At 46.7% G+C, this 16,076-nt stretch overlaps 1 protein-coding gene across 6 annotated transcripts in view; it reads left to right on the forward strand.

Moving 5' to 3' along the window:
• LOC147111195 (inter-alpha-trypsin inhibitor heavy chain H3-like) overlaps positions 1 to 16,076 on the forward strand; it is a 219,260-nt gene that overhangs the window by 158,269 nt on the left and 44,915 nt on the right. For all 6 annotated transcript variants that reach the window (XM_086001845.1, XM_086001849.1, XM_086001848.1 and 3 more), the window contains 2 exons: positions 10,729 to 10,764; positions 12,153 to 12,170. In XM_086001845.1, the coding sequence (XP_085857971.1) occupies positions 10,729 to 10,764; positions 12,153 to 12,170 (54 nt within the window). The remainder of the gene's footprint in view (positions 1 to 10,728; positions 10,765 to 12,152; positions 12,171 to 16,076) is intronic.

Raw genomic sequence — 16,076 nt, forward strand, 5'->3', positions numbered from 1 at the left:
GGCGAACCAATATGAAATAGAATATAAAGGCACGAAACAGCATGGAAATGCTGATGGGCTATCACGCTTGCCACTGCCTACTGTGGAGGAAGCACTAGCAGTGGGCCCTATCGAGATATTTTATTCATCAATAATTGAACGATTGCCAGTAACTAACGCGGATATAGAGAAGGAGACCCGCAATGATCCGACACTGTCTCGGGTATATGATTTGACGGTGAGGGGATGGCCAACACGTGGCGACTCACTGTTGCCAGCATTCTCATCCAGAAGAGAACAGCTGTCAGTATGCCAGGGGACAGTGATGTGTGGATCCCGAGTGGTAAATCCACCCAAGTTAAGGGAGAGAGTGCTCAATGAGCTTCACGAAGGTCATCTGGGAGGGGTGAAAATGAAAAGCCTTGCTAGGGCTTATGTGTGGTGGCCGGGGATTGATCAACAAATCGAGGACCTAACCAAGAGCTGCTCAGGATGCCAGAAGGTCCAAAATGCACCACCACATGCCCCTCTACACCCATGGGAGTGGCCCTCCTCTCCATGGCAACGGGTGCATACTGATTTTGCTGGTCCATTCATGGACTCAATGTTCTTAATAGCAGTGGATGCGCACTCGAAATGGCCTGAGGTGATAAAAATGTCCTCAACCACTACAGAGAAAACGATTGCAGTCCTACGGACCATATTTGCCAGGAACGGCTTGCCAGAGCAGATTTGCTCTGATAATGGACCACAGTTTGTGTCCGAAGAGTTTCGGAAATTTATGAGAAGGAATGGGGTAAGGCATTACACATCCGCCCCGTATCATCCAGCCACAAATGGATTGGCTGAGAGGTTCGTACAAACCTTTAAAAAGGCGATAAAGGCCATGTGCGATGATGAAATTCCACTACAGCATAAGGTGGACAATTTCCTGTTAGCCTACAGAAATGCGACACATGCAGTTACCAACCAGACCCCAGCCATGATGTTCTTTAACCGAAGGTTGAGATCTCATCTGGATTTGCTCAGACCAAATGTGCGAAGAAATGTTGAGGATAAACAATTCCAGCACATCAATGAGAAGCCGACAAGGAGCTTCAATTTAGGACAACCAGTCTTGGCCTGTGACTACCGAACAGAGAAATGGCAACCCGGAACGATATGCACACGGCAGGGGCCATTAATGTACACAGTGGATGTCGGGGAGAACATTGTGAGACGCCACGTCGACCAGATCTTAGCGTCACAGAACCGAGTCAACCCCATGTCTCGCGTACCTGGGGATGAACCTGACATACCGGTAGCATCTACCTCAAACAGTAGCAGTGGAAACTGATGAACTAACCAACGAAAGGGGGCCAGAATCACCTCCGCACCAAGAACAAGAACCTCAGGAAAGGCGCTATGCAGAAAGGATCAGGAAGCCGCCCCAAAGACTGAATCTACAATGGACTATTTCTGTTTAATGTGCATGTTAAAGTGTTAATTGTTATTTGAATATTATGGGTACTGCTAATCTAAAAGGGGAGGAATTGTAGTGTATGTACCTTTAAGAGAGAACTACTTTCACAGCTCCTGTATACTGTAGTACCGGCAGTGACCACACCTGTATATAAGCCTTGAGCATGCCTCTGTACTGTCAGTCTTGAGACTACCCTACTCCAGTAAACACCTGTTGATTGTTAAGTTACAGCCTCCGTGTAGTTATTGGAAAACATCATACTTTAAGAATCACGGATTCAACATAAACCAGAGGGACCACCCGGCAATGACCTAGGCACCGGATTCGGACGTGACAAAGGCACACCCAGCCCAGTCAACTCTGTCATAACCTGAGAACCGGATTCTTATAAAAACCCATTGAGTTTTTTGATGAGGTAACAGAGGGGGTTGATGAGTGCAATGCGATTGATGTGGTGTATATGGAGTCCAAAAGGCGTTTGATAAAGTACCACATAATAGGTTTGCCAGCAAAGTTGAAGCCCACAAAACAAAGGGAACAGTGGCAGCATGGATACGAAATTGGCTAAGTGACAGGAAACAGAGAGTAGTGGTGAACAGTTGTTTTTCTGACTGGTGTAAGAAATACAGTGGTGTTCCCCAGGGGCCGATACCAGGACCACTGTTTTTCTTGATATATATTGACCCAGAAATTCGGGTCTCCACAGGTGAGTACGCACAGGGTACTCACCCGTAAGCCCAATGGAAGTGCCGGTTTCGTGCATGCACTGCGCATGCGCGGGAAACCGGCACTTCCGTTCCCCTGAAAGAAAGGGTTCAGTGGTCGAACACGTGCGCAGGAGAGGCAGCGCGTGCGCATTGAACTTACGTTTTTTTTACAGGTTTTCCCGGGAGGGTAAGTCTCTAGGAGTTACACTTTTAAAAAGCAGGCGTAAGGCCTGCTTTTTACAAGGTAAGTGGAGAATTAATTAAAATTAAAACATTTTTTCCACAGCTTTATTATTTTTAAATACTTGAAAGAAAGGTAAGTTTATTTTTCGCCCCGTTAGAAAATGTAATTAATTTTTTCAAAAATTAAAATTATTGTTTAAAATAGTTATTTCATGTAATTTATAGTTTATTTTAAAAATGTGATAGTTTTTTAAAATTTATTTGAAGATTTAGTGATGTTTTGGGGCTTATAGTATTTATAAGTTTGACAGGTCTTCCTGTCAAACTTATGAATGAAGCATTCCCTGCTACCATTGGCTCTCCATGGCCCACGTGATCCCAGGGGACGCATCGAACTAACTGCGCCCCTGGGATACGCAAGCACTGCGCGCCGGCAGTTGGAGGAGGCCCAGGATCGGAATCCCACGCGGGCCCACAGCTCAATGGCCGGCGCGATAGGTAAGTGCAGGTCGGGGGCTTGCACCCGCGGGAAGCCCCCGACCCAAATTTCTGGGCCATTAATGACTTGGACTTCATTTCAAAATTTGCAGATGACACAAAAGTTGGAAGTATAGTGAGGAGGATTGTGACAGAATTCAAGAAGACATAGATAGGCTGGTGAAATGGGCGGACATGTTGCAGATGAAATTTAACGCAGAAAAGTGCGAAGTGATACATTTTGGTAGGAAGAACAAGGAGAGGCAATATAAACTAAAGGGTACAATCCTAAAGTGGGTGCATGAACAGAGAGACTTGGAGGTATATGTGCTCAAATGGGTGAAGGTGGCAGGGCAGGTTGAGAAAGCAGTTAAAAAAGCATACGGGATTCTGGGCTTCATAAATATAGGCATAGAGTACAAAAGCAAGGAAGTTATGATGAACCTTTATAAAACACTGGTTTGGCCTCAAATGGAGTATTGTGTCCAATTCTGGGCACCGTACTTTAGGAAGGATGTGAAGGCCTTAGAGAGGGTGCAGAAAAGATTTACAGGAATTATTCCAGGGATGATGGACTTCAGTTATACGGATAGACTAAAGAACCTGGGGTTATTCTCCTTCGAGCAGAGAAGGTTGAAAGGAGATTTGATAGAGGTTTTCAAAATCATGATGGGTCTGGACAGAGTAGATAGAGAGAAACTGTTCCCATTGGTGTAAAGGTCGAGAACCAGAGGACACAGATTTAAAGTGATTGGCAAAAGAGCCAAAGACGACATGAGGGAATACATTTTTACGCACCGAGTGGTTAGGATCTGCAATGCACTACCTGACAGGGTGGAGGAGGCAGACCCAATCGTGGTTGTCAAAAGTGAATTGGACAAGTACCTGAAGGAAAAAAAATTGCAGGGCTACGGGGAAAGTGCAGGGGAGTGGGACTAGCTGAAGTACTCTTGCAGGGAGCCGGCACGGGCTCGACGGGCTGAATGGCCTCCTTCTGTTTCTGTAACTATGGTTAACTAATGCCCTTTAGGAAAGGAAATCTGCCGTCCTTATCTGGGCTGGCCTAAATGTGACCCACGGAAAACTGCCCTCTGAAATAGCCTAGCAAGCAATTCAGTTGTATCAAAAGCGCTACGAAAAACTAGAATGACAATAAAACCAGACAAACCACCCAGCATCGACCTAAGTATCGGATTCGGACGTGACAAAAGCATACCCAGCCCAGTCGACCCTGCAAAGCCCTCCTCACCAACATTTGTGCTGAGCAACATCCTGACACAGTCATACTAACAGAATCATACCTCTCAGACAACGTCCCAGACTCCTCCATCACCATCCCTGGGTATGCCTTGCCCCACCGACAGGACAGACCAACCAGAAGTGGTGGCACAGTGGTATACAGTCAGGAGGGAGTGGGCCTGGGAGTCCTCAACATTAACTCCAAACCCCATGAGGTTTCATGGCATCAGGTCAAACATGGGCAAGGAAACTTCCTATTGATTACCACCTACCGCCCTCATTCAGCTGATGAATCAGTACTCCTCCATGTTGAACACCACTTGGAAGAAGCACTGAGGGTAGCAAGGACACAGAACGTACTCTAGGTGGGGGACTTCAATGTCCAATCTGGTCTGAAGGACCTAGCTGCCAGAATGGGCCTGCGGCAAGTAGTGAGAGAACCAACATGAGGGAAAAATCTACTTGGACTCGTCCTCACCAATCTGCCTGTCGCAGATGCAACTGTCCATGGCAGTAATGGTAGGAGTAACTACAAGAGAAAGTCTAACCACCTCCCCTTGACATTACCATCGTCAAATCCCCCACCATCACCATTGACCAGAAACTTAACTGAACCAGCCACCTATGTACTGTGACTACAAGAGCAGTCAGAGGCTAGGTATTCTGTGGCGAGTGACCCCTCTCCTGACTCCCCAAAAACCTTTCCAAAAACTACAAGGCACAAGTGAGGAATGTGTTGGAATACTCTTCACTTGCCTGGATGAGTGCAGCTCCAACAACACTTACGAACCTCGACTACATACAGGACAAAGCGGCCCGCTTGATTGGCACCCCATTCACCCCTGATCTCTACCACCTAGAAGGACAAGGGCAACAGGGGCATGGGAACACCAGCACCTGTCCCACCAAGTCACACACCATCCTGACTTAGAAATATATCACCGTTACTTCATCGTCGCTGGGTCAAAATCCTGGAACTCCCTACCTAACAGCACTATGGGAGTACCTTTACTTCACATACTGCAGCGGTTCAAGAAATCAGCTCATCACCACCTTCTCGAGGGCAATTAGGGATGGGCAATTAATGCTGGCCTTGGCAATTACACCCCCATCCCGTGAATGAAAAAAAAAATTACATACTAGACACATTTTCTTTTCAAATTATATAAATAGATACACATGTTCAGTTATTTTTCAGAAAATATCGTGGCACAGCAACAAAGATTTCATGGTTCTCCGGGATATGCAATGTGTAATTTTTAAAAAACAAATATTAACCTTATTTTGAAGTGTTTCTGAGAGATGTGGTGAGCTGCTAACAAGTGTAAGAAATTCTTTGTCAAATACAAATATGTTAAAGAAACCATGATTTCAAGTCATTGCCACCTCACTTACCAAGGTTTAAAGGATTGGGTCTGGTAGCTGTGTAAGCAGAAGGAGCAGGTGCCAGAGCTAGAATACCAGAGGAAGAAAGTATGCCTATGGGAGTAGGAATGAGAATGTCAGAGGAAGCAAAAACCAAAATGCCAGCAGGAGATGGAAAGACGTGCATTACTTTATACATTCACAGCAGTCCTAGTTGAGTGATGGCTCCAAGGAATTGTAATCGGTTACATGACTGAAGGAGATTTATGTTTGGGTAGTTTGTAACTTTAAATTGTTGTGTGACGACTCCTGGGAATTGTAATTGTTTACAGATAACTGGTTATTTGAAGCAATCATGATTGTATGTTTTGTCCCACGGAGATATAACATTTTAAAGGTCATGTGGCGGAGCCACTAAAGGACTCAGATCGTTTGTATATAATTCCCTTTAACAACATGTTAGCTACAGCCTGAGTCTGTATCTTTATTTATACTGTTTACTTGTACAGAGCGTGATTACTTTAACAGCGCGGGTAAACACGATGATGTCACGCCGTTCATCACGTGATCCCCCACTGGCGGGAAGAACGTGATGACGTCATGACCTCAACCACGGGACCGCCCAAGCAGTCCTCGCGGAGCCTCCGAACTGAGCAGACCTACACTCGATGTTCTCCTGTAGTTACTTGTTTAAACCTGTTAGTTTCCATTAAACTTCGTTTTGTTTGATCGCCTGAGTGGACCTCGGTCTTTGGATAGGAACTAAACATTCCTACATTGGTGACCCCGGCTTTTGCGAACGGTTTTCGCAGAAGATACTCAACATGGAAACGAACGCCGTTACCTTGAAGCTACTGCAGTTCTGGGAGCAACAACCAGCCGCGTGGTTCATCCAGGCTGAAGCCCAGTTCGCCATCAGGGACATCGTTGCGGATCAGACCAGTTATTATTACGTGGTCTCCGCCCTTGACAGCGCCACAACCTCGCGGATCGTCAGCCTACTTGGTAGTCCGCCTACTGATCGCAAGTATGACACGTTAAAGGCACGGTTGCTACAGGTCTTCGGGCTCACGAAGTCAGAGCGCGCCCGGCTGCTGCTCGCTATGCCCGGCCTCGGGGACTCCAAGCCGCCCGAGCTCATGAGCCAAATGCTCACACTCCTCGGTTCCGGACCGGAATGCTTCCTCTTCAGGGAGCTATTCCTCAGCCAACTACCGAAGCAAATTCAGGCTGCCCTAGCCAGGTCCGAAGTCACAGACTGCGTGGAGCTTGCTGCCCAGTGGACAAGATTTTCGCGGTGATACAGCAGTACTGCGCTACCACGAGGCGCCCATCCCCCACAGACGCTGCTCCAGCTCCTCAATCAGCGGGGCTGTGCTTTTACCACACCCGTTTTTGCACGAAAGCAAGATGCTGCCGCCCTCCCTGCAGCTTTTCGCTCAAAAAAAAAACATCTACAGCAACCCTGGCGAAAGAGGACCGGGTCTAACGAGCGCCCCGCGGCTGCGATGGCCATCGGAAATTCGGGAAAGCTTCTCTTCATCACCAACTCCCTATCTGGTCGACGTTTCCTTTGCGACACCGGGGCGCAGTGTAGCATCCTACCAGCGTCAAATCTCAATATACAAGCTGGGGGCCACGGCCCCTCCCTCGTGGCGGCTAATGGCGCGGACTTTTGGACCTTCGGAAGGCGGCGGGTCCAGGTGTGTTTTGGCAGCCAGTGCTTCCACTGGGAATTCATCACGGCCAAAGTCTCGCAGGCCATCCTCGGGGTGGATTTTTTGTGCGCCAACGGCCTCCTGGTCGATGTCAGGCACCGCCGGTTGATCAATGAGGCCACGTTCCACTCCATCCCGTGCCACCGCGGTAACGCCATGCCGCGCACTGTCTCCTGTGTGTTCCCACCTCCAGATGACTTCACTCGCCTCCTCGGAGAGTTCCCAGATCTGACCAGGCCCAATTTCTCCTCCTCGGCCACGAAACATGGTGTAGAACATCACATCACCACTACTGGCCCCCCAGTTTATGCAAGAGCCCGACGACTCGAACCCGGCAAGCTCGCAGCTGCGAAAGCGGAGTTCGACACGATGGAGCGGCTGGGGATTATTCGCCGGTCGAATAGTCCCTGGTCTTCACCTCTCCACATTGTTCTGAAACCCGGCGGCGGATGGCGGCCATGCGGTGACTACCGACGCCTGAACGACGTCACTACTCCTGATCGGTACCCGATCCCGCATATTCAAGATTTCTCGGCCCATTTGGCGGGAAATACTTTTTTTTCAAAAGTCAACCTTGTCCGTGGTTACCACCAGGACCCGTGCACCCGCAAGACGTCCCGAAGACCGCAGCCATCACCCCATTCGGCCTGTTTGAATTTCTGCAGATGCCGTTTGGCTTGAAGAACGCTGCACAGGCTTTCCAGCGCTTGATGGACTCCGTGCTTTGGGACCTAAAATTCCTCTTCGTCTACCTCGACGACATCCTCATCGCCAGCCCTAGCAAAGAGGAGCACTTCTGCCATTTGCACACCCTCTTTACATGCCTCAGTCAACACGGTTTGATTATCAACCCGGCCAAGTGCCAGTTCGGCCTGCAGCGGATTGATTTCTTGGGCCACCGCATCACATCAGATGGCGCAATTCCCTTACAGACGAAGGTCGAGGCAGTTACATCTTTCCCGCGCCCGCAGACCATCAAGGCCCTACAAGAGTTCCTCGGGATGGTCAATTTTTATCACCGGTTCGTCCCTAAGGCGGCCCTGCTTATGCAGCCCTTGTACGAGGCTCTCAAGGCCAAGTCCAGTAAGGATCCGATCAGCTGGACGGCCGAGATGGACCGGGCGTTCGTCGACACCAAAGGCGCCTTGGCCAACGCAACCATGGTGGCACACCCGCTTCCAGGTGCCACCATCGCCCTTACCACCGACGCGTCGGACTACGCAATCAGCGCAGTGCAGGAATAGTGGGTGAATGGGACGTGGCAACCGCTGGCGTTTTTCAGCCATCAACTACGGTGAAACGAAAGAAAGTACAGCACTTTCGACCGGGAGTTGCTGGCCTTTTTTCTAGCCATCCGCCATTTCCAGTTCTTACGAGAGGGACATCCGTTCACGGCTTTTGTAGACCACAGGCCACTAACGTTCGCTATGGCCAAGACCGCCGAACCGTGGTAAGCTCGGCAACAACGTCACTTGACGTTCATTTCAGAATTCACCACGGACATTCAGCATTTGTCCGGTAAGGACAACCTGGTGGCGGATTGCCTCTCCCGCGCGACTGTTCACGCAGTCCAACTCGGAATCGACTATACCCTAATGGCTGCGGATCAAGCCTTGGACCCAGAGGTCCAATCATACAGAACCAGCCCCTCTAGCTTCCAAGCGGCCGACATCAAATTCCATGCCGCAGGCACAACGCTACTTTGCAACGCCTCCATGGGAGCTCCCCGCCCTATCGTACCAGTCGCCTGGTGCCAAAAAGTGTTCAACGCCATACACGAGTTGTCACACCCTGGCATGAAGGCCTCGCAAAGGCTGATGTCGTCAAAATTCGTCTGGAGGGGTATGCACATGGATGTCCGCGACTGGGCCAACACCTGCGTGGTCTGCCAAAAGGCCAAGGTACAGCGTCATGTAAAGGCTCCATTGGCCACTTTCGTTGTTCCGGAGCGTCGGTTCGACCACGTGAATGTGGACCTCGTGGGGCCGCTTCCACCTTCTCAAGGTTTTACACACATCTTCACAATGGTAGACCACACCACTAGATGGCCAGAGGCAGTTCCTTTGATTTCCACCACTTCGGCAGACGTAGCCAGAGCTTTCATCTCCTCTTGGGTTGCTCGTTTCGGGGTACCGGCGGACATCTCTTCCGATCGTGGACCGCAGTTTTCCTCTGAGCTCTGCAACGCTGTGGCTCAGGGACTCGGCACCAAGTTACATCGCACCACCGCCTATCATCCACAGGCGAACGGCCTGTGCGAACGATTCCACAGGTCGCTCAAAGCCGCTCTGTGGGCCAGTCTTCAAGGCGCGGGATGGGTGGACAGACTTCCATGGGTCCTTTTAGGTCTTCGTACGGCGCCCAAAGAAGATTTGCAATCGTCCTCGGCGGAACTCGTATATGGCCAGCCACTACGAGTACCAAGGGATTTCCTCCCGTCTCCAACAGAGCCATGGTCCGCATCCCAGCATCTCGTCAGCCACCAGGAGACAGCCAGATGTTTTGCTCCAGTGCCTACGTCGCATCACGGCTTACAGAGCTCCCATGTCCCAGCTGAGCTGAAGAGCGCCGAGTACGTGTTTATCCGCCACGACGCTCACCGGGATCCGCTCAAGCCCCCTTACACTGGTCCCTTACGCGTCATAGAGCCGGGAGACAAAACCTTTTCGGTTGATATCGGAGGTAAACCGGTCCACATTTCGGTTGACCAGTTGAAGCCGGCACACTTAGACCTGGACCGCCCAGTCGAGATCGCTCAACCGCCAAAACGTGGCCGACCGCCCACAGTCGCTGTGCCAGATCCACCACAACCGCCCGCCAGCTCGACCACCGTCCATCAGCTTCCACTTCAGGGTTACAGAAGTCGCTCGGACAGGCTTGTCAGGCCTCCTCGCCGTCTCACTTTTGCTGTTAAAGACAATTCTCGGGGGGCGCATGTGGCGGAGCCACTAAAGGGCTCAGATCGTTTGTATATAATTCCCTTTAACAACATGTTAGCTACAGCCTGAGTCTGTATCTTTATTTATACTGTTTACTTGTACAGAGCGTGATTACTGTAACAGCGCGGATAAACGCGATGACGTCACGCCGTTAATCACGTGATCCCCCACTGGCGGGAAGAACGTGATGACGTCATGATGTCAACCACGGGACCGCCCGAGCAGTCCTCGCGGAGCCTCTGAACTGAGCAGACCTACACTCGATGTTCTCCTGTAGTTACTTGTTTAAACCTGTTAGTTTCCATTAAACTTCGTTTTGTTTGATCGCCTGAGTGGACCTCAGTCTTTGGATAGGAACTAGACATTCCTACAGTGTAAGACTTTTGAGGTTTGATGCTTCTGAGCCACACTTTCAGGTGTGATGCCCATGAACCAAGAGTTATCACAAAACTAACCAATCAAATTGATCAAACAATTTTATCAGTTCTTCCCAAGCCATCAAACTATATACAGCTAATAATTCCATTTAGAATGCAATAAATACTTTTAAAAATTACATAATTCTTTTAGGAATGTACTAAACCTACCTCTATGGATGGATGCCAGACACAGATTTTTTTTAAATTATATAAATAAATATATGTTAATTTATTTTTCAGGAATGTTCCCAGTACACTCTGGTCCTCCAGTACCTGGTGAGTTTTTTTGAATGAAAGCTTATCTCATTTTAAGATGTCTCTGAGAGATGTGGTAAGGTGCTAGATAAATGTAAGAGTTTCTTTGTCAAATACAAATTACCCGACAATTGCAAGCAGTTTTTCCCTGTGTATCTACTTTAATTACTTGCAAAAGCAATGATCTTTTCAATTGGCACACCTGATAAATATACTTATTGCCACGTAACCCAGAAGATCCAGCAGTGATGTTCAGTGATGAAATACCTTCAGCTACTTTAGTTAAACTTGATTACACATTGATTCTCATATTTGTACCTAAAGGTTTCCTAACCACTTCCACATCTGGTGAGACCCAGCTTGATCATTTATTGTTTCATGTTTGTAGTAATATACCTTTCAACCATGTACATTTACATACGAAGATACAAAAGGAAAAGACCAGCTGGTCCATCAAGCCTGCCCCACACTCATGTTGACCGGACCATCATGACTAAGCTCTTCCTCCTGTCCTCCACCCTCGCAGCCATGTAATCTCCTGGGAAAGGCAAAAAAATCAGTGAAAAAACCCAGGGCCAATAACTGAAAAATGCTCTGGAAAATTCCTCTCCGACCCACTGAGGTTATCAAAGCCAGTCCAGGAGATCACATGGGCTAAGTCCTATCTATAAAGACACTTATCTTCTGTATGATGCGATCTCTGACCCAGACAAGAACTGGTCCAGTTCCCCCTTGAAGGTGTACAGAAAGTCAACAACCTCCACACCAGACGGCAACGTATTCCAGAGGCTCACTACTCTCTGGGGAAAGATGAACTGCCTTACTATTGAACTATTGAAGATTTGGGCAAGGCGTCTAACCTCTTTAATGACTTTTCAATGTACATTAACCAGACCTGGAACTCGATCAATTTTGAGCTTGCCTAATCTATCCAAGATGACAATACTATCTATTTTAATAATAATGCCATTTAATACAGAGCACTGCCCCCATCCCCCGCCGCTCACCCCAATCTGGAGCATAAGCATCATCAGGAGTAGAGACTGGTGCAAAATAGTCATTTAGCATTTCTGGCATAACCTGAGAATCAGTTTGAATCTGCCCTACAGTATCCTTTAGTGGCCCTATATGGTCCTTAATGGACTTCTGATTTCTGACATAGCTGAAAAAACATTTACTATTATTACCACGCTTTTCATTTGTTTTTATAACCCATCATTGCAAGCAATTTTTTCCTGTGTATCTACTTTAATTACTTGCAAAAGCAATGATCTTTTTAATTGGCACACCTGATAAATATACTTATTGCCATGTAACCCAGAAGATCCAGCAGTGATGTTCAGTGATGAAATACCTTAAGCTACTTTAGTTACTTGATTAAACATTGATTCTCATATTATTCTCTACAGATATCGCTTACAAGATTGGTAAGATACAGCTTGACCATTTATTGTTTCATGTAGTTATATTAATATAACTTTGATTCACGTACATTTAAATACAAAATTGATGGGCAGGAAAAGATCAGCTGGTAACTCAAGCCTGCCCCACACTCATGATGACCGGAGCATCATTACTAAACACTTCCTCCCTTCCTCCATCCCTGCAGCTCCCTCTTGAAGGCATACAGATAGTCATCACCCACTGCACCAGCTGGTAACATATTCCAGAGGCTAACTATTCTTTGGGAAAAGAAGAACTGCCTAATATCCAGTCTATTCCTACTCTTACATAGTTAAACTTATCTCCCCAATCTGTTAAACTGGAATAATCTATCAACAGGGATGTTATCCAGCCCTTTCGTTATTTTATATACCTCTATCAGGTCACCTTTAAGTCTACGCTGCTTCAAGGTATTTGATCCTATCTGAGTAGCACAGGTTCTTTAAGCTAGGGATCATTTTTGTAGCTCTCCTCTGGACCTTTTCCAAGGCCACTATATCACCCACCACGTGGGGGGTCCAAAACTGGGCACAGTACTCCAGATGCGGTCTGACCAGCGATCTGTATAGTGACAGATTGGTGCCCTTGGATTTATACTGCATGGTTCCATTAAGACAACCCATTTCGCTGTTAGCTACAATTTCTCTACATTGGACCAAATCTTATCTATAAAGTCACTTACCTTTGAAATGATGCGATCTCAGCTCCAGTCATTAACTGGCCAAACTCCCTCTTGAAGGCATACAGATAGTCATCAACCTCCGCACAGCTCGTTTTGTCTACACTGCCTTTATCCAGATTAAATGCCATTTGCCATTGTGTGGTCCGTTCCCCTAGCATATCTGCCATAACCTGAGAATTGGTTTTTTGATGAGGTAACAGAGAAGGTTGATGAGGGCAATGCGGTTAGCGTGGTGTACATGGAGTTTCAAAATGCGTTTCATAAAGTACCACATAATAGGCTTGCCAGCAAAGTTGAAGCCCACAGAAGAAAAGAGACAATGGCAGTCCTAGTGCGAGCATGCACTGAGTGCGAGTCATCAAAGAGTGTTGTGAGTTTGAGTAAGTGTGCGAGTTCTTTAATTGTTATTTCTCTTTAAATCATTCTTGATAAGATTACTTAAGCAGTTTAAGTAAAGGGGAAAAGTTAAATATTTGGGATTCTGTTGGTTTAAGAAGAGTAAAACAAGGTTACACTGCAGTAGGAGTAAATTGGCACAGCAGGCAGTGGAAACCAGTTTTCTAACCAATCAGCAGGGGTGACTCATTTGGCTGTAAACAAACAAACAGTATAAAAAGACCAGTCCTAGTGCGAGCAAGCATTGAGTGCGAGTCATCAAAGAGTGCTGTGAGTTTGGGTAAGTGTGAGTTAGGGTAAGTGGGGTGTTAGGTGCTCTTTTCAAACTTTAACTCTGTGGGTTGTAGTTAATAAGGCCTTTCTGGTGCAGAGTGACTGTTGGTAAACCATTTAACTGGTGTAACTAGAGGGATTAATTTAATCTAAATCCAATTAATTAAAGGGGATACTAGCATCTAAAATCGGGCAGAGGGTGTCCATAACTAACAATAAAATTTTTAATTAATTACATAGAATGGAGCAGGTGATCTGTTACTGTTGCGAGATGCGGGAGCCGGTGAACCCCATTGAGGCTCACGGTGATTACGTCTGTGACAAGCGTCTGCTGCTACAGGAACTCCAGCTCCGTGTTGATGAGCTGGAGTCTGAGCTTCAGACACTGCGACACATCAGGGAGGGGGAGAACTACCTGGACTCTGTGTATCAGGAGGTGGTCACACCTATGAAGTTAATTAATTCAGATGTAGCCCATGGTCAGGGACAGGACGGTGTGATTACGAGTGAGGCATTCAAGAGGGGGGAGTAAATAGAAATGTTGTAGTGGTAGGGTTAGTATTATTAGGGGGATAGATAGAGTTCTCTGCAGCCGAGAGCAAGAGTCCCGAAGGCTGTGTTGCCCACCTGCCAGGGTTAAGGACATCTCCTCTGGGCTGGAAAGAAACTTGCAGTGGGAGGGGGTGGATCCAGTTGTCATGGTCCATGTTGGTACAAACGATGTAGATAGGACTAGGAAGCCGGTTCTGTTAAAGCAGTATGAGCAGCTAGGGGTCAAATTAAAAAACAGAACCTCAAGGGTAATAATTATTACCTGAGCCACGAGCGAATTTGGCTAGGACAAATAAAATTAGAGAGTTAAATGCGTGACTCAAAGACTGGTGTGGGAGAAATGGGTTTTGCTTCCTGGGACACTGGCACCAGTACTGGGGCAGGAGGGAGCTGTTCCATTGGGACGGGCTTCACTTGGCCAGTGCTGGGACTAGAGTCCTGGCGGATCATATAACTAGGGCTGTAGAGAGGGCTTTAAACTAACTAGTGGGGGGGGAGGTTCCTAGCGAGCAAATAATAAAAATGACAACAGAGAAGGTCATAGACTTAGGTAGCAGTGGGGAAATTAAAAACCAGAGCATGTCAGGAAGGGGCAGAAGGTATGGAGTAAAAGGTAAAGTAATAAAAAGGGCAAAAGCAGGAACCAAGTGTCACAAAACATATTTGAAAGTTCTCTATCTGAATGCACGTAGCATTCGTAACAAAATAGACGAGTTAATGGCACAAATAACTACATATGGGTATGATCTTGTGGACATTACAGAAACATGGCTGCAGGGTGACAATGCCTGGGAATTAAACATACCAGGTTATTTAATGATCAGGAAGGACAGGCAGGAAGGAAGGGGAGGTGGGGTGGCTATGTTAATAAAGGAAGGAATCACTGTAATACAGAGAAATGATATTGGGTCAAAAGATCAGGATAATGAAACAGTTTGGGTGGAGGTAAGGAATAATAAGGGGGAAAAAACACTAGTGGGCGTAGTCTATAGGCCTCCGAACAGTTGCAACTCTGTTGGACGGAGTATCAATCAGGAAATAGTTGAGGCTTGTAATAAGGGGACATCTATAATTATAGGGGATTTTAGCTATCATATTAATTGGACAAATCAAATTGGGCAGGGCTGCCTTGAGGATGAGTTCATTGAGTGTATTAGGGATGGGTTTCTTGAGCAGTATGTAACTGAACTGACCAGGGGGTAATCAACCTTAGATCTGGTCCTGTGTAACGCGACAGGATTAATTAAAAATGTCCTAGTAAAGGATCCCCTTGGAATGAGTGACCATAACATGGTTGAATTCCATATTCAATTAGAGGGTGAGAAGGTTGGATCTCAAACAAGCGTGCTAAGCTTGAATAAAGGAGACTATGAAGGTATGAGAGTGGAATTGAGTAGAGTGGATTGGGAAAATAGATTAAAGGGTAAGACGATACATGATCAGTGGTGTACATTTAAGGAGTTATTTTACAACTTCCAAAAAATATATATTCCACTGAGAAGAAAAGGGTGTAAAAGAAAAGACAGCCATCCGTGGCTAAGTAAAGAAATTAAGGATAGTATTCGACTAAAAACAAGGGCATATACGGTAGCCAAATCTAGTGGGAGGATAGAGGATTGGGAAAACTTTAAAAGACAGCAAAAAATAACAAAAAGATTGATTAAGAAAGGGAAGATAGATTATGAAAGTAAATTAGCAAAAAATATAAAAACAGATAGTAAGAGTTTTTATAGTTATATAAAAAGAAAAAGGGTGGCTAAAGTAAATGTTGGTCCCTTAGAGGATGAGACCGGGAAATTAATGGTGGGAAATGTGGAGATGGCAAAAACACTGAATGAATATTTTGTATCAGTCTTTACAGTAGAGGACACTAAGAATATCCCAACACTGGAAAAACAGGGGGCTATGGGGGGGAGGAGCGAAACACGATCAAAATCACTAAGGAAGTGGTACTCGGTAAAATAATGGGACTCAAGGCGGATAAATC

This window comes from Somniosus microcephalus, chromosome 11 (assembly GCF_052327205.1).
Source record: "Somniosus microcephalus isolate GS21.2 chromosome 11, FLI_Smic_1.0, whole genome shotgun sequence".
NCBI lineage: Eukaryota > Metazoa > Chordata > Chondrichthyes > Squaliformes > Somniosidae > Somniosus > Somniosus microcephalus.